The 26315-nt window shown below is 42.4% G+C and overlaps 3 protein-coding genes across 4 annotated transcripts; all 3 read left to right on the top strand.

Moving 5' to 3' along the window:
* Window positions 1-1633: 1633 nt before the first annotated feature.
* Window positions 1634-4714, top strand: LOC309707587 (uncharacterized protein). Its single transcript, XM_082535004.1, has one exon. The coding sequence runs from the start codon at window positions 1657-1659 to the stop codon at window positions 2062-2064; it is 408 nt and encodes a 135-aa protein (XP_082391130.1). The 5' UTR covers window positions 1634-1656; the 3' UTR covers window positions 2065-4714.
* A 247-nt stretch (window positions 4715-4961) lies between these two features.
* On the top strand, window positions 4962-9680 carry cidec (cell death inducing DFFA like effector c). Of its 2 annotated transcripts, none has more exons than XM_082535002.1 (6): window positions 4962-5241; window positions 6526-6594; window positions 6703-6856; window positions 7537-7686; window positions 8273-8466; window positions 9199-9680. In XM_082535002.1, exons 2-6 carry the CDS (start codon window positions 6542-6544, stop codon window positions 9380-9382), a joined length of 735 nt encoding a protein of 244 aa, XP_082391128.1. In that variant the 5' UTR covers window positions 4962-5241; window positions 6526-6541; the 3' UTR covers window positions 9383-9680. The 2 variants fall into 2 exon arrangements, with proteins under 2 accessions (XP_082391128.1, XP_082391129.1); XM_082535003.1 differs by lacking the exon at window positions 4962-5241 and adding an exon at window positions 6075-6256.
* A 1088-nt stretch (window positions 9681-10768) lies between these two features.
* Window positions 10769-24964, top strand: LOC309707324 (G-protein coupled receptor 22-like). Its single transcript, XM_082534627.1, has 2 exons — window positions 10769-11010; window positions 22010-24964. Exon 2 carries the CDS (start codon window positions 22121-22123, stop codon window positions 23651-23653), a length of 1533 nt encoding a protein of 510 aa, XP_082390753.1. The 5' UTR covers window positions 10769-11010; window positions 22010-22120; the 3' UTR covers window positions 23654-24964.
* Window positions 24965-26315: the final 1351 nt, after the last annotated feature.

Raw genomic sequence — 26315 nt, forward strand, 5'->3', positions numbered from 1 at the left:
ATGTGCTGCTCCGTGTCATGTTGAATAATGCTGCTGGTACAACTCAGTACATCTGTTTGTTGCTGTGTGACATTACTGTGACCTGTGGGTAACTGAAACGGCTCGTAAGCCTGAGGCCCTCAAGGACCCAGCAATCGTAATCTGGCTGCACTCGTAATATATCATTAGTTGGATGAGAGTAAGTTCTTTGATGGGCCCGAATGGAGGTGACTCAGGAAACGAGATAGGCTTCGTCTTGTTGAGTTGCCCTCCTGGCCCTGTAAGACTTTTCCTCCTTGTTCTTCTCCACGGGGCTTTATCTGCAGTCACTTCTCCTTCTAACCTCTTTATACTCACCTCTTCTCCTCTGTGCTCTGTAGAAAGGAAGAAAGATGTGTTCTCACAGCATGTTCCTCTAAGAGTCAATGTTTTTTTTCCTGGGGCATAGGCGTAAAAACACGTCAAGGAGGGGCTGTCATGCAGAGGGTCAGATCGAAAAGACTGACATTAGTCAAAGAACAAGTTTCAAAACTGGCAGCCAGTGAAAAACTTTTATTCTGTGTTGTTAATTGGTATTAACAAACACACACAAAAAAAAATTCACCTCACTCACCTCATGTCTTATTTAGTTGCTGTGATTTCCAGCTAATGCATGTTACAGAACAGACTCACTCACACTGTTGTCAGTAAATCTAAACCAGCTCCCAACCACCTTAATGTTTCAAACTCCTTAAATACATTCAGTTAAATTAGACCAAAATGGGCATGTCTCCCACAGTGTTCTTATCACTGTCATGTTTGATGTTCACTCAGTCTGCACGGATGATTTCCAAAACATAAACTAACAAGCATGATGAAAAGATGAACAATTTATGGGACATTTCAACACCCAACAATTACTGTTTTCTCGCAGCGTCTCCATGCTTAACTTCTGAATGGACGTGGAGGTGGGCTGTGCTTTGACTCCAAATTGGGGCAACTTTTCAAGTCACTCCAAGCAAGCTATTGTGATTACTATTGTGTTATTTTTAGAAAGAATAAGATAGCACTGAGTGCAAAGGAAATGAGATGAAATGAGGGGAGGGCGATGGGGTGTAGAGATGTAAACGATAAACAGAGAGGGGAAGGGGCAGTGTCACGGCGAGGATTAAAGTGGTTGAAGACGAAGCAAAGGACGAGCGGCTCATCGTCAAGTCCAGTTCAACATCCGACCGTGTTTGGTGCACATTGCTCCTCCGGTGAAGAAGCAGAAGCTGTGAGACAGAAAATACAAGATTACAGGACATCTGAGCATAAAAAGAGCTGCTGTCTTTAACACAGAGGAGGGAGAAGTGCCTTTTTGTCAAGTTACCAACTTTTGATATTGGTGACTGAGTAAGTATTGATTTTGGCTGGCTCTTGATGAGGTTTGCAAAGATTTATCTATGCATGAATCAGAGAATACTGCAGACTATAACAGGAGGATCAAATGGATGGATGATTGAAAGGTTAAGAAACTAAATATTCAGATGATCTAAAATGATTTGCAAAGAACTGTATTAAAGAATTTTGTGTTTCATCATCTTTTTATTGCTGAAGAAATAAAAAGCTATTTTTATTTTTGTACATCAGTTGGATATGTTGTTGTCTTTCCATGCGATCACTCACTGAAGTCTTGCACTGTCACAGTTGTGTAATATGGAGCTGATTCTCTGCTTGCAGACAGTCCTGACCATGAGAAGTGTGCGTGCGTGCTTCTGTTTGGCTCTGCTGCTTCCTTTGTGTGTTCAGAGCCGGAGGAGCAGTCTGGCTGTTGCCAAACTCGATGAAGACACAGAGAGGGACATGCTGGCTGTCGACATCTTAAACCGCAACGGTGCGTTGAGCTCACTGCTCCGATCACAGCATCATCTCGTGCTCAGGCGAGCCCCGCGCCCTGCCTCCCAGGTGCCAAAGAGAGCCCAGCAGGCGTCCCGTTTTGCTCTGTCCCTTGATGTTCCCACCAGCATCCTCAGTGTACTCATAGACCTGGCCAAGAATCAGGACATGAGGACCAAGGCAGCAGCCAATGCAGAGCTGATGGCACGAATAGGCAAGAGGAAATGAAAGCCCCCCCGGAGAAGTTTGAAGGCTTGATGGAGGAAATCTCACTTCACAACAGAGCTAACACATTGTGGCACTGACACCTGGTTAGAAACAATGTTAGTTCATGTGAAAGTAGTCATTGCGGTCAGTATCTGTCCTTTAGAGCTTAGATCTGCTTTACTTTTATACTTATATTTAATCCATTCCACACACAAACCACACCATGGACTGATTAATCACTACAGTGATGTGAAAAAACAAAACAAAAAACCAACAACAACAATCACAACAAGGACACTGCAAACAATGTAAGATGATGCTGGTGTTTAGTCTCAGATACTCACCATTGGCTCCCAAACTGTGACTCGGAGAAGTGTTTTATTGTATTTGCATGCAATCCGTAGAAAACATACAATTAAATCCAATATCATAATCCATTTTTTCTCAAGTCTAATTCATTTCTGCACTGATATCAGGCACGCTTGCCATAATTACAAGCATCAGCAGCCCATAAAGCACAAATGAATGGGTCTCAGCCAAATGAGCCTGCGTCACCCACAGCAGGCGCCGATGGGTGATAACAGGACAAAGACACGCGCAGGATATTGACCTCTGAAAAGAAGAAGAGACCCTTTCTAAAAACCTTTGTTCACTACTGATACATTTGGCAAACAAGTCACAGCTATTCTTAGTCTGAAGCCCTATCTGCTCTGGAGTAGACTAACATCTATGGCATAATTAATCTGTGCTCTTACACCGAGCAAGAAATGTGAAGCAACAGAGTGAAATAAACTGCTCATCTGATTTACACTGTGAGGCTTTTTTCTTCTTCTCTGTTTTATGCTGACCATGACTTTGGCTTGATTTAAATATCATCTTCACACTTTTGGACCTCAAAACGTGCGGATATAACAGAAACTAAATGAAACAAATCACTTCAATTACTGTGATTATAATACAATAAATATAAGTAAAGAAGCCACTAATACCCTGCTGAGCAGCAGACAAACTATCTGGAATTAAGATAAATGCTCTGACGGTTATTTACACAATAGTATTAGATTGTTGCCTTAGCTGGCATTAATTAGCTTGGGGTTGTTTACACTGCCATGAGAATATTATAACAGTATTATCTCTGTTTTTTTCAAACCTTTAGCCTAAAAGCATCTCTTGTAGCAGTTACCACGGGCGGTAAACCACAAATAAAACAAGTGTTTCTGCTTTTAAACAGTAATTTTACTCTGTGTTTAAGCTGGAGCTTTGTTTCCCATGACACAGCTCTATAGTCTGACGTATCTGTCTGGTGAAGCATACTTAAAATATGAACTTATTATGAAGTTCAAATAAATACAACTCACATCATCATCATCATCACAAGGCAGTTATCACCATAAACCGCAACTGGAGTGTACTCTGATTTATGTAATGAGTGCTCTCATCTGTGACACCGCAGTCTTTATTTGTCCCTTTCAGTTTGGCTTCCAAGTTGTTGCGCGCATTGGCCGAGACAGCTGCTAAGAGTACAGGAAATACACTCGGACTGAACATTTCAGTCAGTAAGTAACCATTTTCCCTCCTAACAAAGCCTACAGCGTTTGCCTGTCTGAGCATTTTTTGAGTATTCCAAATTTTCACTATTCCACTGATGATGAGATGAGAAATGCTTTGTTTATCCCATATCTTTTGAATTGGACACTTTTATAGTTGTGATGGAGAGGAGGCTTGTGAGAGGAGGCATATTTGGGAAATTCTTTTGAATTTACCAAATAACCTGTTGAAAAAAATCTGGCAGATGGTTCTTTGTCAGACAGATATATTGTGTTATGGAGGATGATAATGTGCGGTATGAAAGATTTCCCGTGTGTTTCTTTGTGACAGCAGAGCTGAATCAGTCTGTTAGAGAAGGAGCTCTGCTGCCTGTCCAGTAAGTCATGCAGAGGTTTCTCAGGATTATCCATGATGGATGATGGTTTTTCAGATGCCTCGTCTTCATCACAGCTATAAAAGTGTCCAGTTTGCAGCCAGTCAGAGGGCCAGCCTTCCTAATCAGTTTATTCAGACTGTTGGTGTCACCAGCTTTGATGTTGCTCCCTGAGCAGACCACAGCAAAGGATGCTGAGTGATAGAAAACCTCCATCACTCTGTTGCACATTGAAGGAGCTCAGCTTTTGCAGGAAGCAGAGCCTGCTCGTGCCCTGTTTATACAGCCTGTGCTGGTCTTCCAGTTGTACTCCTCCACCATATCCAGATCCTGTCCCGTAAACGATAAACAGAGAGGGGAATGGATTGTTCAGCCAACCTCTTCCTTCTGAAGTCCATCACCATCCAGGTGGTGTCACTGCTTTACAGATGATTCCTCACAGACCACCCCACAAACAGTTTAGTCCTCCTCTCCATCACTAATACATCCAACCACCGCAGAATCATCAGAGTATTACTGTAGGTAGCATGACCAGGAGGTATAAGGGAAGTCTGAGGTGTACCAGGAGAACGGGAATGGAGAGAGCACAGATTCCTGTGGAGCTACTGTACTGCACATCAACCAAATCACACAGAGCTCTGTTCAGCATACTGCACCCTCTTTGTGAGATAGTCAGCAATCCATGAGATGGTCGAAGTTTACTGACATTTCCTGTAGCTTTTCTCACAGCAGCAGCCGATTCATTCAAAATGCACTAGAGAAATCAACGAAAGTGAGCTTCACTGTTCAGTCATTACTGTACAGATGCACCAGCATGCAGATGCTCTCATCATCTTATCATGATGTGGTCTGTATGTGGTGGTCACATTTGAAGATTAAAGATTTCTGTATATTTAAATGTTTTGTAATAAAATAGATTATGTATAAATTGCCCAGTAAAGTTACATATGTAACAGCAGAAAGTTCCTACCTGCAGTTCCTTGCTCATCCACAAGATGTCCTTTGCTTTCTTTTTTACTTCCGTAATTAATTGAAATCTTCATCCACTATCCTTTGAGGTGCAATTTTAACATTTTGGATGAATAGGTGTTTTCACAAGTAATGAGTATGCCCACTGGATAGCATGTTGTTTAAAAAAAAAGAACGACACTAACCCTAAAATAAAGACAGGTACATTCAAAATGGCGCAGGCTTCAATTACAGCCGTTAGCGGGTGTTATTAATTAGCGGTTCAGCAAGCTAGCGGGAAGGCGCTTCACGGGAGGAACACTACAAACGTAAGGGTTCATCTAAGGATTTTGCTTCGCTATGATTTGTTTTAATTACCACGAACAGATTTAATATAAACCGTGAACTTTAACGAGCATTTTCTTTATTTTTCTTGTTTTTGTGGAGCCATTGTCTTTGTTTGTGACGGTGTACACTTTGTTCACGGGCGAGAAAGCCTAGTTTAGAAATGGCTAAATCCCCCATGTTTAATAGGTGAACTCCAGTGTCCTTTAATTCATGTATTTTAAATTGTTAGCGGCTTTCATTTGTCTAAACATCCGTTTTAGCTGGATTGAGAGATAAACGAGTATACAGAAATGTATCTGCTGCTTTTTCCTACAGTAACTTCTTGACTTTTAGGATTTTCCTTCGGCGCTTCAGGTGATGTCAGACAATGACGTGTAGCCCAGTGTGATAACACCTGACAGTGTGCACACACCTCGTCAGCGTGAGCCAATCCTCCAGTGTGATGTGCTGAGCAATGAACTATGACCTAATTTGTGAAAAGTACATGTTCTCATGTCCTCCAGCATTATACAATAATGCTGTAATTAAAGCGTACATTCCCCTAAATAACATCTTTCCTCAGATCACCTCAACCGCTTTGGAGCCTCACAGATTCAATTCAGTTTTGAAGCCACTAAGCAGTGGAGTTAGTTAGAATTAGGTTAGTGCTGCTCTGCTGAACACACTGCCTGATTCTTCATGCAGCTGTGTATTTTTAATTTTAGCTGAACTTTCTTTAAGATACTGGGTTATTATAACAAATTAAAATCCAGGGCCAGTGGGAGTGTTTATGCAGGATTTCTCAATAAAGCTGACGAGTTGCAACCAGATCAACAGTCATCAGCACAAAGTTCAGTGACCAAGTGTTGCAAGAAACAGCAACAAGAGAGGAGCGTGTACTTTATCTCAGAGGCTTTTGTGGTCCACACTGCTGGGAGCAGCGCTTCGGGAACAAAAACGATCAACATAAGGATTATATTCAGACAGGGTTGGGAGAAGTCTTGAGTTTCCTAAACTGTAAGAGTTATTATTCTTGATTGTTTCTTTTCTTTTTATTGGGACATAATCATGAAATTGAAGGAATGTTTATCTTACAAGTTATATTTATAAATGAGTAAGACTGACTGCCAAAAGTGGCCTCCAGTTCCAGAATTTGCTGAAATCGTTTTCCTAATTTTATTACTGGTATTTTCAGTTTTAAACTGCAAAGCTGCCACTGTCTCCTTCTGTCTCCTCATTTTTCACATGAAGCCTAGCTGCCACACTGATCATACTTATAATTGCAGGTCGAGTTGTTCTCATATGGATTATGCGATGAGGTCACTCAGCCTTTTCACGCCATCTAACCTCTCCAAGTAAGTGCTTTGTGATGGTTGTCACCCTTAGCTCTTTTGCTATTTAAAATTTTTTTTTTCTTTTAAATATATGAGCTGATGACCTGACGTCTTACACCTTTTTCTCAGGTGTGTAACAGCGAGCGTGTCAGCTAGTGCCTCCATGACCCAGCAGCTCCTGTCGGGTCGAGTTCCTCGACCGAAGCCTTTCAGGGTCACGAATGCTGACCGCAGTGTGAAAAAGGGTATAATGGCAGACACGCTAGAAGACCTGACAAATAAGGTGAGAGAAAGATGTGAGGTGTAAAAATGCTGTGTGTGTCGGGGGGGGGACTTGGTCAGCAGCTAATAATCATGGTAAGGTGGTCACAAAGCATTTGGACTAAAAACGGAGGAATCAGGGGGATTCTGTGGTGTGTATTGACCATTGAAATTAGATAAAGGTTTGCCACTTGTTGCTGCACCATCTGAAGTGATTGAGTGTGTTTCGAGCTCATGTAAGTGAAATGTAACAAGAAAAAGGGCTGGTGTCAGACTATAATAATGTTAATTTATAAAGAAGCCAAATTTAATCAAGCCTAAAGTGTCTTAGCAAGATCTGAATGGCTTCAGTATGCCTTGGCATTAATTCAGTGCTCCTTGTAACTTTTGGTAAAGGGATGAAAAACAGGCTCCCTGAATCAGCTTCTTAATGATGGCTGTGGAGAGTGCCGTCTGACAGAATGGTGTAAAGGGTCCGATGGGTGTTGAAGGTTATCATATGTGATTCATAGCGTTTTCATTACTCATCAAGCCGTCTGGCTGTTGCCTTAACAATGGAGTCATCACAGAAGAGACCACTCCCAAAATAAATGTTTCAGAACAGCTGTGTAATAACTGCTTTATGGTTTACGGCATATTTTCTTGTGATGAGGTCACTGTACGTATTTATTTTATTTTTTCCTCATCTCTACTCTCGCTCAGGCCAGTGACTCGTTGGGTATACTGTGCGTCAGTGCGTTGGTGTTGGATGAAGATGGCACTGGTGTGGACACAGAGGAATTCTTTCAAACGCTCCCAGAAAATGCTGTTCTGATGGCTCTGCAGAAGGAACAGAAGTGGAGCCCACATCCTGTATGTAGTTTTGATTAGCCACTAGATGGCACTCTTGGCCAGCAACTTTACTTCATTGTGGCCGTGCAAATATTAACATATTGATAGCCAGTGATTCTTTGATGTAGACTGATAGAAAGGCATAATGCAGAAGCCATGAATATGGACCAGTCTGTGTTGTGATACATTGGCTATCCAGTTAAATATTTTATCCATCAAATTAAATGGAAGGGCAACATGCCATTTGTTGTGCAAAGGCAGAACGCGGAGTGAACCTCACATTAGTTTCTCCCCACTCAATATTTTTGAGAAAAATGGAAGGCAGGGGTCTGATACTAATTGGACATGAGGGATTTGTGAGATTGCAGTAACATTCACCCAAAAGCAATTAACTTTCTCAGTAAGTGATACATGCATTAATTTGGACCCCTTCCCAAATGTTTTCTGCAACGACCCCTCATTGACCTTTTCTCATTGTCATTTGCTACTCACATCATCGCTGGCAGGAGCGCCATCAGTGTGTAGTTCAAGTGTGTGGCGGTGGAGTTGAGCGCTGATTTGTGCCCATTTGTCCTGACTCATATCCCTCATCCTGTCGCCCCCCCAGTACAACCTCTCCAGAGATTGCCTTATTGACTGCAGGCAGCAACAGCAGCGGAGAGATGTGGCCAAGCTGACCTTTGACCTCTACAAGAACAACCCCAAAGATTTCATTGGCTGCCTGAATGTGAAGGCAACGCTGTATGGTGTTTATACTGTGTCCTATGACCTGCGCTGTTACGCTGCCAAAAAGATGCTAAAGTGAGTGATGGAGGCTGCCAAAATATTCTGATATTTTTGTATTTTGTGTTGAACTATTATGTAACTGATTGTTTTTTCAGAGCATCTCTGTGGCATCTTTACTGAAACATATTGTTTGTAGTAATAGCTTAATCCACTTAGAGCTGAAAACTGATCAGTGTGAATGAATTTCTAATGCATAAATTAGCACGATTATCTTTTGAGACTTTTTAGTATTTTTTTCCCTCCCGTGCTTCTCTTATAAAAGTATTAAAAGCAGACCCTTGTGTATAAATGATGCACTCGGGTTTGAGCGTGTACACCTGTGTGGGTGGTGAAATGCGCAGACCCTAGAAGACCAAAGGCTAGATTTTACTGAGATTAATTTTGTTATGTCATCGCTGCCGAGACCTGCTGGTTTTCAGCTTTGGCTCGGAGCTTCAGTTGAGAGGATTACATTTTGCAGACTTGTCAAATGCGATGCTCCTATTGCAGGATGTGTGGTTTAAAAGGTCGTGGATATCAGTTTTATGAAATGCAGTTGATGTCAAAATTGAGCATCTGAGGTCGTGACTATCAAGACTATCTGGCTTCCTTGTGTTGTGACTTGTCTGAATTATACCAGACTGATACTCGTATCTCGTTACATGCAGGCTGTTTGTGTGGGCCTATTGGTTTCCACTCATGTCGCTGTAAATGGGAACTGGCTATTTATGACCATCCTCCCTCTTGTTCTCATGCGTGTGATTCCAGGGAGGCTCTGCGATGGACCATCTTCTCCATGCAGGCCACAGGCCACATCCTGCTGGGCTCCTCCTGCTACATCGAGCAGCTGCTGGAAGAGGAGGCGCGAGTGGAGAAGAGCCTGGCGCTGCCACAGGAAAGCAGGATCAGACAGCTGCAGAACATGCTGCTGGGAAAGATTTCTTACTTATGATAGACTGACAGTGGTGAGGTTGAGCTCTTACCCACTCTTAGATGTACATCAGTGTAGTTGTCACAGATGAAGCATGCAGTTCGTTTCATCATCTCATAGTTTCCAGTGCAGTTTGGCAACGTCATGAATTCGGCAGTCTCTTTTCAATGTCACTTTTTTTTTTTTTTTGCTGTTACATTTGTTTACCTCTTATGTATGTATAAACCAATGCCACAATTTATTCCTCTAAAATCACTTTTACTCACTATTGTGCAACTTTTTCCTATGATGATATAATAAATAAAAGCAACTGTTTTTATTTTGCCATTCCTGAAAGTTCATTTAAATGTGAATGCAGCAAACCCACAAGACACTTTAGTGTGTGTGTGTGTGTGTGTGTGTGTGTGTGTGTGTGTGTGTGTGTGTGTGTTAGCAACAGGTCCAGCTGTCTCTCCCACGCTTCCCTAATTGTCCCCTGGGCTGCAGTGTCCTGTCAGCTGCAGCCTGCCTCTGTCTCAGAAAACCAGAGCAAAAGATTGAAGGAACGGGAAACAGCTAGCAGCTGCATGGGGTGAGGGGACGGAAGCAAACCATTACAGAGAAAGATGTTTTCAGCTGGCAGCAGAAGTGCCACTTGTGCCATCTTGCTGAGGAAAGGCGGTGGCAAAAGCAGGACCGATTTTAGCCTAAGTGGCTGTCTTGCATAACCTGATGAACTGAGTGCGACTGTGGTCTTGTCGCAGCGTTATCTAGAAGATTCCTTTTTGCTTTGACATTATCTACAGAAAATAACTTGGGTTGGTCACTTGATATTCAGTCCATGTCTCTAAATTCATGAACTACTTGCACACATTTGTGTATATACTGCGCGAGTATGAACAATGGCCATTTCTTCCAAATTCTTTGCGGTGAAATGAGGCAAGAGGTACATTCTGTGTCCTGCTGTTCCACAATCATTGTGTCTGGAAACAAGGAGGCACCACTCAAGAGTGTGTGTGTGTTTAAAGTAGCAAAGATTCAATCAATGTTGATGTCTTTGGCTTGTGTTAGCTCTTTCAGGCTGTGGGGCTTGTCTGCAATTTTAGGGTTTTTATGCACAGTAAAAATAACTGGCCATGTGTTGCTTTAATATTAGTTGACCTTGACCAGGTTTGATTGTAAAATTATAGCTGTATTGTAAAATCTGATTCAAGAAAAAAATTGGATCGCCATGCTACCAACGTAAAAAGTGATTCAAACTTTTTTTTTTTTTTTTTTTCTTTTTTTAAGCAGCTTCTTGCACAAAAACAGGCTCTTATAATCATCTAGATCAGGCTTCAAAGCTGTTCCTCAAATACCACTACAACTATATTTTCAAATATTAGTCATTTAACTTTGTAAGTGGTGTACAGTGTTTGGTCGTGATGATCCCGCCTCCTTCACCCAGTCAGCTGAAGTCCTACAGACGGCAGAGTCCTCTGTGGATCCAGCAGGGGATGAGCTGCAGCCGTCTGTCTGTCCCACTAGGCTGTGTTGCTGTTAGCACTCCCTCCTGGAGCTGCTACCGCTGAGCATGCGCTCGGCTCGTACACACCTCTGGACAGAAGGGACGCTTCTCATCAGCACTCTCATGGTGAAGGAATGGATCGTTGAGCCCAAGGTTCTGAAAGGTAAGAGTGCTAATTGGCAATAAATAAATAATGGATTAAAAAACGAAAAAAAACCCCGACATTTCAGTATATAATGCGCAGCGCTTGGCAAGTATTTGGCATGCACGTCACCACTGTCCATTATTAAAAGTTACTAATTAAAGGTCTGATTAGTATGGATGGATTTCACATATTAAACCACCTGCTTAAGTTTTGAAAATGCTTAAGTTTAACTTTTACGCAGCGTATGTTAAACGCAAATTTAGAACCTGATGTTTATGAACTATTATGACTGCACGTAGCGCCGATTGCATCTAACTTAATGTGTTGATTGGGCTATATGCAGCTTTGTATGCAGGGTTCGTGTGATTAAAGATGTTGTTGCGCATCGCTCCGCGCGCTTTTTGGCACAAAGTGCTTCACGAAATATCGATTTAGCAGAGGAATCTGGGTTTTATTAGAACCTCCGGCTGTGTGTGGGAGTGGGTGCTTGACACAGTTACGGTCTCCGAAGCTCTGTGTTTTCTCCCACGCTCCTGAGGGAGTCATCAACGCGGTCCGCTGGAAACATTTCACCGCGCGCATCAAAGTGAGGCTGTCTGTTTGGATTGTGTGTATGCCTGCGATGCTTAACAGTTTGTATTTTGCTGTGTGCTCCAACGGCCTTGGGGACATGCACAAGTCGTAATCTCACAGCCCGCCAGCCTACAGTTATTACTGACCATACCTACTTCACCTTTTTTATTCATGAGGGTAAGTTACCACAAAATCCATATTTTGGCCTCATATGCACCACTTTAAAACTTAAAGTTAAGATAGACTTCTCCCTGCACTTTATTTTGGTTAAGTATCAGCAATTTAAAACATTTTAGGGAAAGAAATGTCTTCTTTTCCCCTGTGATTAAACGTCTGAAAAAGATGTGATTGCAAGTCTGCATTTCAAAAATACTTTTAGATTGAATGAACAGTCAAGAAAACAATCTGAAAATTGATGATGGAAAAAGGAAAAAACTATTAGCTGCAGTTAGTGGTCCAGATGTATTTATTTTCAGAGGCACAGAAGACAAACAATTTAAATTTGCTCTGGGCGGAGTCAGACTTGCTGTCTGCCATTATAAAGTCAAATAAATAACTTGATACTCGTGCAATCTGCGGGCTGCGTCATGCAGCTTCTGTCTCAGCGGTTAATCGTGAGCAACACTTTGTCAAAGAACAAAAACAAGAAAAAAAAAGATGTGCAGAGGACAAAGGACGACTTTGAAAATGAAACTAGACGCAGCAGGCGAGATGAGGAGTAACAGAGAAAGGAGGGCGGCTGGTGACAACAGTGTGGAGGTGGAGGAAAGTAAAGAGAGAAAAAGGGAGAAGTCTGATGAAAGTGTTTGGTCCGAGCTGTGTCTCCACCATACGGTCCCCGTGTTCTGCTGTGAACGGCTTTGATTGTGAACATGAAGGAGAGAAAGCAAAATCCCGCCGGACACATGAAGGCAGAAAGTGTGTGTGTGCGTGTGTGCCTGTCTGTCTATGTTGCCATCTCACTAAACGGATAAACTGTCTTCTAACTGGCTCTTTTGCCAAGTTAAATAACCTTATGAGCGTTCACCAAGAAGCTATTTCTCTCATATCTCTCATTCACAACACACATCTTCTCTCCTCACCTGTTCTGCCTCTTCCCTCAGCTTAGGTTTTCTATGGCTGGCTATTTCAGGTCCATATTTTGGCACTGCAATGAATTATTCAGGTAACAGGACAACATAAAGGCTCTCAGTAGGATGCTTTGCTCAAACCTGAATTACCCCTCTGCCATCTGGGAAGTCTGCCTGAATAATGGATTTGTTTCCCCAATACCAAGTTGTTTGATGGTCTGTAACTGAAATGGCAATAGGTGCACTCACAGTGTGTGTGCAAGTTAACTCCTCCAATCTTCCCAGCCATCATTTAAAGACATGAATGCATTAAAGATTACTCTTAGAAAAAAAAAAGTCTGGAATTGCTTGATTATACTCCCCATATCTCTTTTGAAGCATTCTCTGGAGTCTACATATTTCATGCCTTCCTGATTGCTTTTTTTTCTATTTTTTTTTCAGCTTCATTATGAAATGAATGGAAATATTTATGACATCAGGAAAGCTATAATCTACCATAGAAAAAAATGGATGCAACTTAAACAGCGGTCATAAATTAAAGATTGTAAAAAGCCCAGACAATCGATCAATAAAGCAATCAAACGGACGCAGACCATTTACTTTGCCCCTCGGTGCTTGAAAACTGTGGTGAGACACTACAGTACTTACAATATTATGTTGTAAAGGGTTTCTTTATGCACAGTGTAAATTGTTTGGTTCCCTTTTGTTTGTTTTGTATCCTGTTCAAGTGCACGCAAGTATAAATCAGCTAGTTTTGATTCCTACAGTTTAAATTAATTTTGACACCAACTTGAATTTTCATGTCATTTCATTTTTAAGTCACCAGGAAAAAGAAATGCCACATTTATCAAAGTCTGACGGGTCTCTAACGAACACAAGCGGATGCTCAGATAGTGACCCCCAAGATTAGCAGTTAATTTGTAGGCGGAGTCATGGTCAAATATCATTCAGTGGAATGGCGATTAGCTGTGTTTTTAATCAAAATAATAGGGATCTGTCAAAAGTCAGATCTCCACAACTCACGAGGAAGTGAATAACGGTACGAACAAATGCAAGATGCTGATGATCGTCGGGCTGGAGACACATCTCTGAAGCTTCTGGACTCCATCAATCCACCGACAGACAAATGAAGGAAACTGAAGACCTTGTTACCCTCCACAGGAGTGATCAGCCAACAGAGATCACTTCAGGAGCGGGACATTTAATAGTTGCGGAGATCTAATCAATGAAAGGTCTCTCTCACATTGACTAACGTTCAGGTTTATGAGTCCACCATGAGTCCACCACTGCCTGCAACTGTGGAGCAAAGCTCCACAGTTGCAGGCAGAAAAGCCGAAAGGATCAACGTTCCAGCTGAACATGATCCAATCTGTGAAACATGGTGGTGATGGTATCATGGTTTGGTCATACTTCGATGGCTCTGCACGAGGCTCACAGGCACTATTAGAGCAATGAGTTTTGAACCGTGCTCTCGAATTCTAAAATACACAAACGACATGAACTGAAATATTTAAGAGAGAGTACGCGTGCAGCAAGACAGCGATGCAAAACATACAGGTTGCTGTGCAAAGAACGGACAAAGAAGAATAAAGATGATGTTTTGTGGTGGCTAAGAAAAAGTCCTGATCTTAATCCTGAAGAAATGTTGTGGAAAGACAAAAACATCAGAGGATGTTTTAGGTCATATTAGTAAAGGTGTATTGATGATTCCTCGCAAAGCATTTTTCTTGCTGATGCTTCCTCCCATTCCACTGTAACCATTGTTGTGATGTATGTGATGCAGAAAAAGTGGATCTAGAGTAGGAATGGTTTTGTAAAATGAACTCGTAGAATTTGTATTGTGCAGTGTCCATGCTGTCATATCTACACGTGAGGGATGATGGAGATGTACAGAACAACTCAAACTTAACTAAAAACTAAAACATTTTAGTGACCAACATAAAATAAAAACTAGACTTTTGAAAATCAGCCGTGGTAGGGCGGTGTTTAATTGTGTTTTTCACGTCACAACCATATCAAACTAGCATTTGCATTGAAGCTTATTGTTTACCTTTAGAAAATTCCTGTGCACTTGATAATAATATGCATGATCTTTGCATGAAGTTGGAACATGGAAACCGTAATTTAATCTAAGTTTAAGGACAGATTCACTCAAGGATCTAGACTTCAGTCTGGATTTATTATCGTTTCATCTGCTGGCACACAAATAATGCCAAACATTTGCAGCACTGTGAGACAGTCTGAACTTTCATCTTCAATTCTTACACCTTTTTCTCCAAGACCACTTACTGTCAGCTCAGCAGGCATCCTGTTGTAAAAGTGTGTTTGTGTGTGTGTGTGTGTGTGTGTTACTCCGGCAATGTGTTGTGCTCCTATGTGTCATTTTGTCTCTGTCTTTGCGTGGTGACTAGAGAGAGAGCTTGATGTCTCAACAGGAGTCTACATGGTACACTCTCTCTCTCTCTCTCACACACACACACACACACACACACACACACACACACACACACACACACACACACACACACACTCTGTGCTGCTGGGTGTTTATTACACCGACTGAACGTATGTGTTCTGTGTTCTCATGCTAGCTTCAGCCTTTTTGTGTTGTTCTTCACCCCCTCACTGCAGACTTCAGTGCTGTCATCCCTGCTCTTCTTCTTCTGCGCTGCTTTGTCCTTTGTAATGTCTTGTGAGAATCAGAGCTCCTTCAGCTTGTTGGTGGCATTCTCGTGATTAAGCTGCCTTTTTATCTTTTTTTTTTTTTTTTTTGTACAAAATTTTGAATGATCAGATTCCCAGAAACTAGATTTTATGATTTTTCCCAATGCAGTGATTGCAAAACATAAATGTAACATGATTACATTCACGCTGCACATACTGATCACATTATCTTTTTATTTTAATGCGACTTTTTCTGTCCTGCTGCCACACTGACTCACTCAACAGCAGCACAGGCAGAAACTTTATTCTCTCCTCGTGCCTTTCTTTGTTGGAATTTCTAATCTGATTAGATTTTCAGGTATCTTGCATAACTTTATATTTTAGTGGAGGAAAAACACTTTTTTTTTGAGCTAGAAGCTGAGTAAAAGTTTTTAAGATGTAGAGCAGCGAACACATCAACCCCTAATGTTGGAGATTGTGTACAACATTGTGTATGTTGAGATTCTCCTTAATTTTAGTGTGTGGTTTTAACCACCAATTAGGAACACATGCATCGGGTAGCATGCGCTTTGGTTAGTGTTTAAACTAAAGAAATAGCTTGCACCTGAGGACAGCAGCTACAGTCTTCATCCTAAGGAGCATGTGCATGAGCCCAATCTCGCAGAAACATGTGAAACACGTGAGCTCTTAGAAACACATTACATTGTGAAATGTCATCTCTGAGCCCGGCTGTGGTGCATGCATAAATCCCTCAGAGGGGACGTTGCATGAACCTCAGGGTAGCACAAATCAAACCAAGCAATGTCAACCAGTGTCCTCGGGTTTAACTCTCGTTTAACTTGATGGACTGTTTACAGGAAACGATCATGGTTGCAATTGCATAAAATAGCACATGTAAATTCTCTAACCCTTCATGGCAGGGCTCATCATGCTGTCACAATAAGAGCTGACTTCCTGTGGCTCCACATACGTGTGAAAGGAATGAAGAAAAATCCAAGATCTAATTTTAATTTCTTCTAACCTCCCCTTCAAGGCCATCTTTCTGTGTGTCTCTAGGCTGCTTTCAGTTCTGCTGCTATTTTTAGATTTTTCCCTTTGAGTTTTTCTCTTTCAGTACATCCATGCTTATCATCCAGTGGTGTTTACGTCTGCTTAGGCTGCCACTGGGGCCATAAGAGTAGTGTATTCAGTGCCACTAACCTTCTTATGTATTCATAAAAACATCATTTTCCACAGCATTTCCCCCCCCCCCTTTTTTTTTAAAAGAATAAAGTTCCAGTGCATTTCCCATTCATGTATGTTTCTTCCTCCGTTCTCACTAGCCGTGTCACTTTGAAAACCTGTTACATCAGCTTGTCTCAGAGGAAAAGCAAGATTAACTTTCATCTTTTTAATCTTTGTCCTGCTGCTTCTGGGAATTGCTGATGTGCCTAGCTGTTTAATTATACATGCCATATAGTGTCTTTCACACACTGTCTGGTTTCCCCACACCAGAGGGGAAGAGGTTGCAAGGCATCGCTTAGATCTGTGTGGAAAGCATTAGCTCTGAACGTGCTGCATGGCTTTGCAAATTCACCTGCCCGCTGAGGCTTTGATGCACTGTTAGAAATATATTCATTATACTGACAGATTATTGTCTGATGATTAGAGGATTTGTGCTTAAAATCTGTCCATTTCCTACATTTCTCAAAATGACTTCACACAAACAGAAAAAACACAGCAATCTCTTTTTTTTTTTTTTTTAAATTGCATTTTGGAAAAACTATTTATTTTCAAAATAAAACAATAATGACAAAATCAGAAAAAAGATATATCAGTCAGATTGCTATCCCCCCTGTGTTTGGAGCTTTTGTCTATTGTTTGTATGGTTATGTTGAAGGCTTCTGTTAAAATAACATAAAGAAAATATTAAACAAAGTTAATATCTCTAACAAACCTAATAAATCAGCTATTTAGTTTCTAAATAAGCACAAAAGTTGTGAATTCCAAAGCTGGGCCATAAACAACATCACAAAGGACACAATCAGCACCACAAACCAGTCACATAAAAAAAACAAATAAAAAAAACAAACTATTTTAATATAAATGACATCAAACACAAGAGATGCTCCTTCAAATTAAATAAATAATTATATAAATATAATATTTTATGCTTCAAGACCCAAATGTGATATAAAGTATTGTGAAGAGTCAAATGAAAATATTTATATTGTATGTGGTCATGACCTGAAATAAGGACTACAATATTCAGTTGGACTAAGGCTTTTATTGTGAAAGTTTTGAAAAATATGTTTATTTTGAGTTTAAAAAAAAAACAACAAAACAAAAAAGTTGGCTGTGTTGCATCACTTTCTCCTTGGGAGCCAAACCACTCATTCTTATCTGATATCTACCTGGTCAGCTATTTAGCAGTTAGATTTTTGATTTCATGTAGTAAATGTTTTCATTGGGTGAGAAGTCTGGGGTGCGGGTTGGCCTGATGAGATGCTTTTATTGTGGAGCAGAGCTGCTGTAATATGTACAGAATGTTAATTTTACTGTAAGTCTGCAGATTCTGAGGTTTGTAACATTTTAATTTCTTTTGTAATTTGGCACCGTTTAGAGAAACTGCAATCTGACCTTGCTGGGACACCTGGATCCTCCAGACCAGCAAATTGCCCAAACATCTGCTTTTATAAAGGTGCTCACACTTACTGATGATCAGTTAATTGAGTACATCTGATTAGTTACCCTTTTAGGTCCTATGAAAGCAGTTCTGGCGTCCAGGATTTTGGAAACTGAATCTAACACCATGTATTTTAGGGCATCATTTTTTACAAATACTTAGGAATATTTAAGTAGCCTTCATTTGAATTTTTGCCAAGAGTTTGACAGGAAGATAACCGCGCCCAGGTAACCAATCAATACCCAGGAAGAAACTGCTTTCCAGGCTCTAACTGCAGGAAGTAAAATTCAGCTCACCACATTATAGTCTTTTTTTATTTTACCTGTACGGAACCAAAGTGTTAGGACACAGTAGCTTACTTAACAAACTTTCAACATTCCCTGAGGAAGAATGGGAAGTTACTGTGCCTCTTCTGGCCAAAAAATTGCTAACTCTGAAACTGCCGTCCTTGCCTTGGGTTTTCCGTGCCTGCACATGGGGTGATGGAAATGTCCCATAACATGACATCATTTTAAAAATATAAACTACAACAGATTGAAATACCAGTCATCTTTTCACTGGAATAGCCTTGGCTCAATTTACAACTTCAGAGAACACACAGAGCACAATGTCACAGTTCTCAGCACTACCTGTAGAGCTCAGCTGAAAATGTGTCACTGCGATCAAGCTGAACCTCATTACCCTGTCCCAGGTTTGAAGGGAAAAGGTGTTGCCGAGGTAGCCCAGCCACTTATCAAATCTAGCACCTCGATGTGGGCTTTTCCTGGCTCTCAGCGCGCCGGGGCCTGAGTGAGAATACTGCCTTATTATTATATTGTTGCAGAGCCAGAAAATGGACACACACACACATTCACAGTTACCTGGAGAACTCCCTGGTGTGCAAGTTAATTAGCAAAGCATCTTAAGAAATGCACCTGGTTTCACACTTGCTTTCCTCTAACAACGGGACAGTGACAAAGCGGCAGTGCTGGTTTCTGAATTCAAGCAACGAACGCCAAATTTGACTCGCTCATTCTCATTCTGATTGGCATTTTTCAAAGAGGAAGCAAATTATTAATAAGCAGCTTGTGAATGCAGACCAGTGTGAAACCGCGCGTTGTTCTCCAGGGTCAGACATGAGTCACTTTGGTTCAAGCAGGAGGGGCACACTGATTTTTCACCTGTCTGCATCACACAAATGCCCTTTGAAACTGAGCCTTTTAACATATAGATGATGAATCATATTTAACTATAAAACATACCTTTACAAAAAGAAAAAAGAGCAAAGTTTGAAAAGAAAAAAACAACAGAGCCACAGTTCTCTTAAAGCAGAACACTATGAAGCCTGTGATAACAGTCCCCACAGAAAAGCCTTTCAAGCAGGTTGATTTTCTGCTGTAATTTTACGCTCTGTAATATCTACACCTTTCCTGTGCTGAGCGTCTAACCCGTGCAGTCATCACGCAGCTTTTCACTCAGGCAATCATGAGTGGAGTCTTTGGGGACTGAAGCAGTCTTTTGGGGACTGGATGCAACCAGGAAACCAGTTAGAGGAAGGCTGATGTAAGACTGCCACCTCTGCTCCCTGGGACATCTTGTTTACCGCTGCGTCTGGTTCACCCTTCTTTTCTACTTCCTTCCCTCACTCAGGCGATTGCTGTAATCTGTCTCTCAGTGCACGCACATTTTAAAGGTATGAATTCATTTAAATGGATTCATACCTTCTCCATCCAATCCCTTGCTACAATCAGACAGTCTGTGGACGATCAGGCCAGCTGGAAACCTCCAATCCGAGTCCAGCAAAGTTGCTGCGAGAGTCTGCGCTCTTGCACACCATCAGCTCTTCACTCAGTTTTTGTTGTTTATTTTTTTCCCCACCAAACCCATGTTTTGTTTTTTTTCCCCAGTGGCCCCTCTTTAATTTCTCCTTAAATCCCCACGAAGAACAGACAAGAGACAAATCAAAGGAAAAACCCGAACCCTTGACCCCAACAGTTTCATCCTTTTTATCTGTCACTGCGTCCTCGAGGGAAACTTTTACAGTTGAAAGTTGATGCAGGAATCTGCATCCTTTCTGGCTTAGTCAGTGCTGCCATAACTTAGATTTCGTAGAATTTGCTTATATGAATTAAAATAGTTTAATCACAATCTCGAAATCTCGTGGGACTTTGATTTCCTTCCATACTGAGTTGTTTGTATTGCCAAGGGAAAAAAGGGGACGCACGAAAGTCAGCAGAGTCATTGTGACATGGATTATAAGACACGTTATTCAAAACATCTGTAGCACAAGGCTTTTACCGCTGCTGGCACTGTTGGCTCAAAGCTGAGCAGGAAGCCCCATCACGACACTTATTCGGTCTCCTCTGTCTGTTCCGCAGGAATGCGGCGCGTTTCAAGCTCTCCGATTTGTAGCTGAGAGCTGTTCTAACTACTACTACTCTACTGCTCAGTGTCCCGCACTTCAGCGTACCTGTGCCCTCATTAATGTAGTTCCTTGTAGCGAGGTTTCCGTGGTAACGGAGGTGAGGAGAAAATGAGTCTATCACTCAGCTGAATGCCTTGTTACCAGAGCGGAGGTTGATATTTCAGGCTCGACTTGTTGTGCTGGAGTCAGTTTCCTGTGCTCTCGACTCGGAGGCCAGTCACGAAATGTTTTGAGCACCTGATGCCAAGATATTCATTCAGATAGCAATTTAGAGACATATGAAGCCGTGATTTCACTTGTTCGGTTGATTTCCCGCAGGTGCAATTAGTTTCCGCCCCCCCTCCACAATCAATGATGAGCGGCTGTGTTTTACACACTGACTTTAATCTTGTAGCTGTCGATGTAACAATGACATACTGCTGGTGTTTATCAGTAAGGATAGGCTGTGTCTGTGGGCTGAGGTTAGTTAACTCTTTAATATGGTGCGCTGGAAAACTCATTTTTAGTTAGGTGAAGTAAAAACTGTTCTTTAGAAAAAAGGGAAAAACAAATAGTTTCTTTAGTTTTAGTCCTTATCAGTATGATCAAAATCATTCCAGAAGAAATTCTTACTCCTTGTCTAACATTTTTGCAATGCATCAGGGCAATTATTTGAGCTGTCATTTTAGCGTTTATCCACATCGATAGGATCACCTGTCAAATCTCATATAACAGGCTTAAAAAGTCCCAAGAACAAGGTTTTAAAAGCGTTATATAAGTCGATTTCCTTGTCATCGTTCGGACTCACGTTGTTCTATCACTACAGTCATGAACATTAGGCACATAATAAATTTAGGGTATTTAGGAAAGGCAGCTCTACCCGCCTTTGCCCTGGCCCTAAAATGAGCAGTATCTGTTTTAAAAAGTGATCACATTAAAGGTCTGACTTATGATTGGTTATGTCTGGAGTATTTTACAGTCATTCCTTTGGTTTTTTTTTTACAGTACTTTAAGGGAAGTAGTCTAACTCTTCAAATTACACTCTGATGTTGGCATCGATGCTATGTGCATGTCTGTATGTATGCTTGTCAGCTGGCAAAGGCTTACCAACACTTTCCAATAAATATGCCCCTTCGGTGCCGGAGCTATTTTAAATGCATTATGCGGTCTGTTACAGCTGGCAGAGAAAAGATCATAACCAATTTTGTGTAACCTGCTGAGTGTGTTGTATTTACTGATCCACTGAGAGTAGTTGATTTCTTGCAGGTCTAATTATTTAGCTCCATTCAATTTGGGTCATTCCCCAGAGCTCCAGTACACATTAGTGATGGCCTATTGTGACGGCCTGCTGTTCTGGCAGCTTGTGTTCACGTCTCAAGCTGTGGCTGAGTCAGAATGGTAATACTGATAGGAGACAGAATGAAGGATGGATTGATGCATAATGCAGCACCTGCTCAATCTGCAGATGCTGGAGTTAATGCGTGCAAATGTGTTAGACAGACAGACAGAATTCTTTTGGCAAACATGGATAAGTTATGATCTCTGTTTTTATCCAAAGTTATGTTGGGATCTCTGTCATGCTGTGAGAGAGAATAATGTGTTTTGATTTTCTCCTGCACAGTTCATCTCTCATCTGTCTGCGTTGTGTTCCCTTCTCCGCAGCGCTGTCACAGAGCTGTTATTCATCCCTGCATCATGGAGGATCGGCCAGGTGCATCATGGGAGCTCATCAGCAGTGTGACAGATACAATATATGAAGACTGAGAGGTCGTCATGGAGACCGGCAGCTACACGTCAGGCCCGGCCACTACTGATGGGGTTCGGACAGCCGCTGGGCTGGAGGGACTCGGAGTCCTTCAGGAGCGAGGAGGAGGCGGCTCTTTCAGCACCCCTGCGTCCTGGTACCCTCCGTACTCGCTGGGCTTCCAGGTGTCACTCACCGCCTTCCTCATGCTGGAGCTGGTGTTGGGATTCAGCAGCAACCTGACTGTGCTGGTGCTCTATTGCTCCCAATCCAATTTAGTGGACTCTGTGAGCAACATGGTGACCGTCAACCTCCACGTGCTGGATGTGGCGGTGTGCGTGCTGTGTGTGCCCCTCACTCTGGTTGTTGTTCTTCTGCCTCCGGGACCCAACCTGGCCTTGGTGTGCTGCTTCCACGAGGCCTGTGTCACCTTTGCCAGCATCGCCACAGCCATCAACATCCTGGTTATCAGCTTGGACCGATACGACATCTCGGTACGACCGGCCAACAGGCTGCTGACGACACACAGGGCGGCGTTGCTGCTGATCGCCGTCTGGATCACCTCGCTCGCTGTGTTTTTTATCCCATTCTTGGAGTTGCAGTGGTCCACTGAAGAAGAAGCAGGGGAGACGGAGAAATCCTTGCCTTTGTCCTCGTATGACATTAGTTCCACTGTGGCGCCAGCATGGCGTAACCGGACCGTCCTATGTGTTGGTGGTCAGGGCTTTCACACCGGCCCCGGTAGGTATTACCATCTTATCCTCCAAGTGCCCATCTTCTTCACCACGGTGGCAGTCATGTTGTTTACCTACTCCAGAATATTGAGGGCTTTAAACATCCGCATTGGTTCCCACATGAAAAAGGGCCAGCGGTTCAGGGGCCCCTCCTGCAGAGGGCGCCACAAGAGGCAAAAAAAGGAGAAGCCGGGGCTAACGACTGATGGTGGGGAGTTAGGAGGAGAACAATGCACGACAGATAATACCAAACAGCTCAGCCACCCTCCCCTCATCCCATCCCCAACCCCGACAGCTACCTCTCCCCATGCCGTGTCATCCTCTGCTCCGCTCGTCAGCTCTGACATGGGCGCTGCCACCCCCATGCCAGCCACAGTGGGCGTTCAGGCTTCCGTGTCGGCCATCATCGCCCTGCGGCGGGCAGTGAGACGACATCGAGATCGCCGAGAGCGTCAGAGACGTGTCTTTAAGATGTCCCTCATCATCATTTCGACCTTTCTGGGCTGCTGGGCTCCCCTCTCAGTGACCAACGTCCTAATCCTGGGCATCGGCCCCAGCGACGTCCTCGTCAGCCTACGCCTCTGGTTCCTCGCTCTGGCTTACGGAACCACCGTCTCCCACCCGCTGCTGTACGCTTTCACCCGACAGAAACTGCGCCGTGCCCTTCGCGCCAAGGTTAAAAAGAGGGTGGTGTCCCTGCTCCAGGTAGACCCTTCACCAGGTGGGACTGTCATACACAACTCCTGGGTGGACAACCGAAAGACCAGCAGGCAGGTGCGTCTAGAAGCGAGCGAAGGTACCGAACGCTGCCTGGGAGAAGCCCTGTGAGACTGAAACATGCAGGTCAGGCTCCATAATGAAGCTCGTCGGTGCAAGAAGCCGGTGTGAGAAATGTGCAAATCACATTTACACCTTGGGGAGACCTTTAAATGTAACCGCCAGCAGCAAGCTCCTGCTACACTCTCCCCTCAGCGCAGGCTGCAGTGGAAGCAGGGTGTCACAATCACTGTGGCACTCACAGCCTCTGCAGAGAATCATTCAACACACACTGTACATAGTTTGCACTCTGTGAATCCTGAAGTCTATTTACATATGGAGCTGAATAATAGAGCATCCTCATAGTGGTGCTTACATAACCACTCCAAAGAATGTGTTTAGCCAGCAGAAGATATGATCTGCCTTCTCCCACTTAAAGCCTCCAAGGCACTTCAAACACATAAATTCTTTGAATGTATTTAATATTATCTCTGCCTTAAACGTTCCGCTAAATGGTATACTGTGCATTCGGAACAAAAAAAGGGAGCATGTCAGATATTTAAATGAAAGGCTCAGTGACAGCTGATAAACTTTTAACTTTTCAGGGTCTGCCTGGGGAGAGACGATAAAGAACAAGTCAGAGGACAGTTAAAAGTGTAAATTAGTAAATCAAGTTTTGCTTTAGTGTGAGTTTATCGTGTGCTAAGATATTAAAGCGCTTGCATAAGATTTCGCAACACTTCTTTTGCCCCCAGTTTATAGCAAATGGTGTAATATATTATTTGGTATTGCAGTCTAGCTGTCTCCCCCTGTTTCCACTTGTTATGCTAAACTAAGTTAACTGGCCGCTGGCTGTAGATTCGCGTTCACTGTTAGCATGAGAAATCTTCTCATGTGACTCGTGATGGGAAAGAAAAGACACAATCATCATTCACAGATACTGTGTTTATTCCAGGTCTATAGTCTTAGACTGCATTTTAGATGTAAAGCTGCTTAGAAGAAAATTCATGTAAATGATGTAAATACTGCCCACATGATGAAACGGAAGTGTGTGGTTATAAAACGACTTTCCTAGAGCAGAGCAGTGATCCAGCTGCCTCGTCCCTGTGTCGTTGCACCCAGACATGCGGTCCCACAGGTCAGCTCCTCCCAGAGGAGTGTAACGGTCACCACAGCTGGGCCCTGACAGCTTCCTGGCGTTATAAAGAGTAGTGTTGACTTTACCTGCTTGTACTCACGCTATTGTTCATTGCAGCGGCCGTGTGATTTATCACACTAATAATGCATTAGTGAATGTTAACAAGTGAAAATATGTAATATATGTACACCAAGAATATCTTTAGAAGTTTTCTCCACAGTGTTTTGATGTGAATGTGTCACAAAACAGTGAATTAAAAGAATGAATTGAGTTTTTCTTTCGCGTGTGTGCTGTGTTGCAAGTTTGTTTAAATTTCCAGCTGGGGGTCAGAGCTACTCAGACTTCGTCCAAGATAAAAAAACAAAAAAAACAACAGGTTTTACATTTCTTCACTAGGTTTTTTTAAGCCTCCTACAAGAGGAATAACATGAGGACAACGTGCAGCTCCGTACATATAGCCTATATAATCACTCAGGGCTATGCTGCAAAAGAACATAATGTCCCCACAGACTCTCGCTCACACATCAAGGAATCTCTGTATGTCCATCTGGTGAAATCGCACATAAGAGCATACAGCGACGTCTGAACAGAACATAACTGCATCCAACCGCTCTCGAACTCCTCAAATGAACTTCATCAGCAAGTATGATCAACACAAAGATGTGATGCGCACAGAGACTCCTCCATTTGTTGGTGAGACCAATAGTCGCTTTAACATTTGCTTTGTGTGGTCTCTGTGTTGAACAAACGGTACATTGTGTTTGTGGATGTGTTCATTTATCACCATCAGATGCAGCCAATAATGAGTGGGTAGTGCCATTTACATGTGATAATTTTAGTATTGTCTTTCCACTGGTTGGCGTGCTAAACTCAAACCTCGGCGCTGTAGGCTTTTTTATGTGAAGATGTGCTATTTCAGTCTGTGCATTCATGTTCAGTAAAAGTGCCCTCTGTAGGAATGCAGGCACCTATACCTGGCAGTAATCATCACATGCCCCTCCCACTGAGCTCTCCTGTGGCTCATGGCGGCATAGCGGCTCAAAAGCTGCCTGCATGTTTGAAAACGTGGCGTGGGCTTCGTGTTGCGTGGGAGGGAGGCGCTACAGACCTCGGCAATATAGGGGAAAAAAAGAAGGTCATCCATGTGGGATGAAGCCTGCAAGGTAAAGTAGGCTAATTCAGCAGCACTTAAACCTCGAAAGAACAATTAGGCCACTGCAAATACCAGTGACATAATTTTGGTTAAAATTAAATGACATATAAATAAATCATTTTTAATTTATTTTTTTGTAAATGGAAAAAACCTTTTTACACTAATGGGGAGTGTAACATTTACACTGAAACTCAAGGGTTATTATCTAACATTGCACAGCGGAGTATGGATATGATAAAGTGCCCTTTTCTATCCTAGGTGCTGTTTTGGGGTTAAAGGTTAAAGCTAATTTAGTTGGACAGACATCAGGAATAAATGGTCAGGAGTGGCTACCCTAAAAGGTACCTTGTTTTTTTACTTTTTAAATTAACCATCCATTTCTCTTGGCCCACAGCGTGGCAACCAATTTCTATAAATCATGTGAGGACTAAGAAATGTAGAGG

The sequence above is a fragment of the Aulonocara stuartgranti genome, assembly GCF_965226115.1.
Source record: "Aulonocara stuartgranti genome assembly, chromosome: 5".
Classification (NCBI taxonomy): Eukaryota; Metazoa; Chordata; class Actinopteri; order Cichliformes; family Cichlidae; genus Aulonocara; species Aulonocara stuartgranti.

What these genes read in the sequence shown, in the direction of transcription:
- LOC309707587 (XM_082535004.1), top strand. Translation starts at nt 1,657, where the DNA reads ATGGAGCTGATTCTCTGCTTGCAGACAGTCCTGACCATGAGAAGTGTG.
- cidec (XM_082535002.1), top strand. Translation starts at nt 6,542, where the DNA reads ATGGATTATGCGATGAGGTCACTCAGCCTTTTCACGCCATCTAACCTC. An exon ending in ACGCCATCTAACCTCTCCAA is followed by an intron (nt 6,595 to 6,702) that starts GTAAGTGCTTTG and finishes CCTTTTTCTCAG; the next exon opens with GTGTGTAACAGCGAGCGTGT. An exon ending in TAGAAGACCTGACAAATAAG is followed by an intron (nt 6,857 to 7,536) that starts GTGAGAGAAAGA and finishes ACTCTCGCTCAG; the next exon opens with GCCAGTGACTCGTTGGGTAT.
- LOC309707324 (XM_082534627.1), top strand. Translation starts at nt 22,121, where the DNA reads ATGGAGACCGGCAGCTACACGTCAGGCCCGGCCACTACTGATGGGGTT.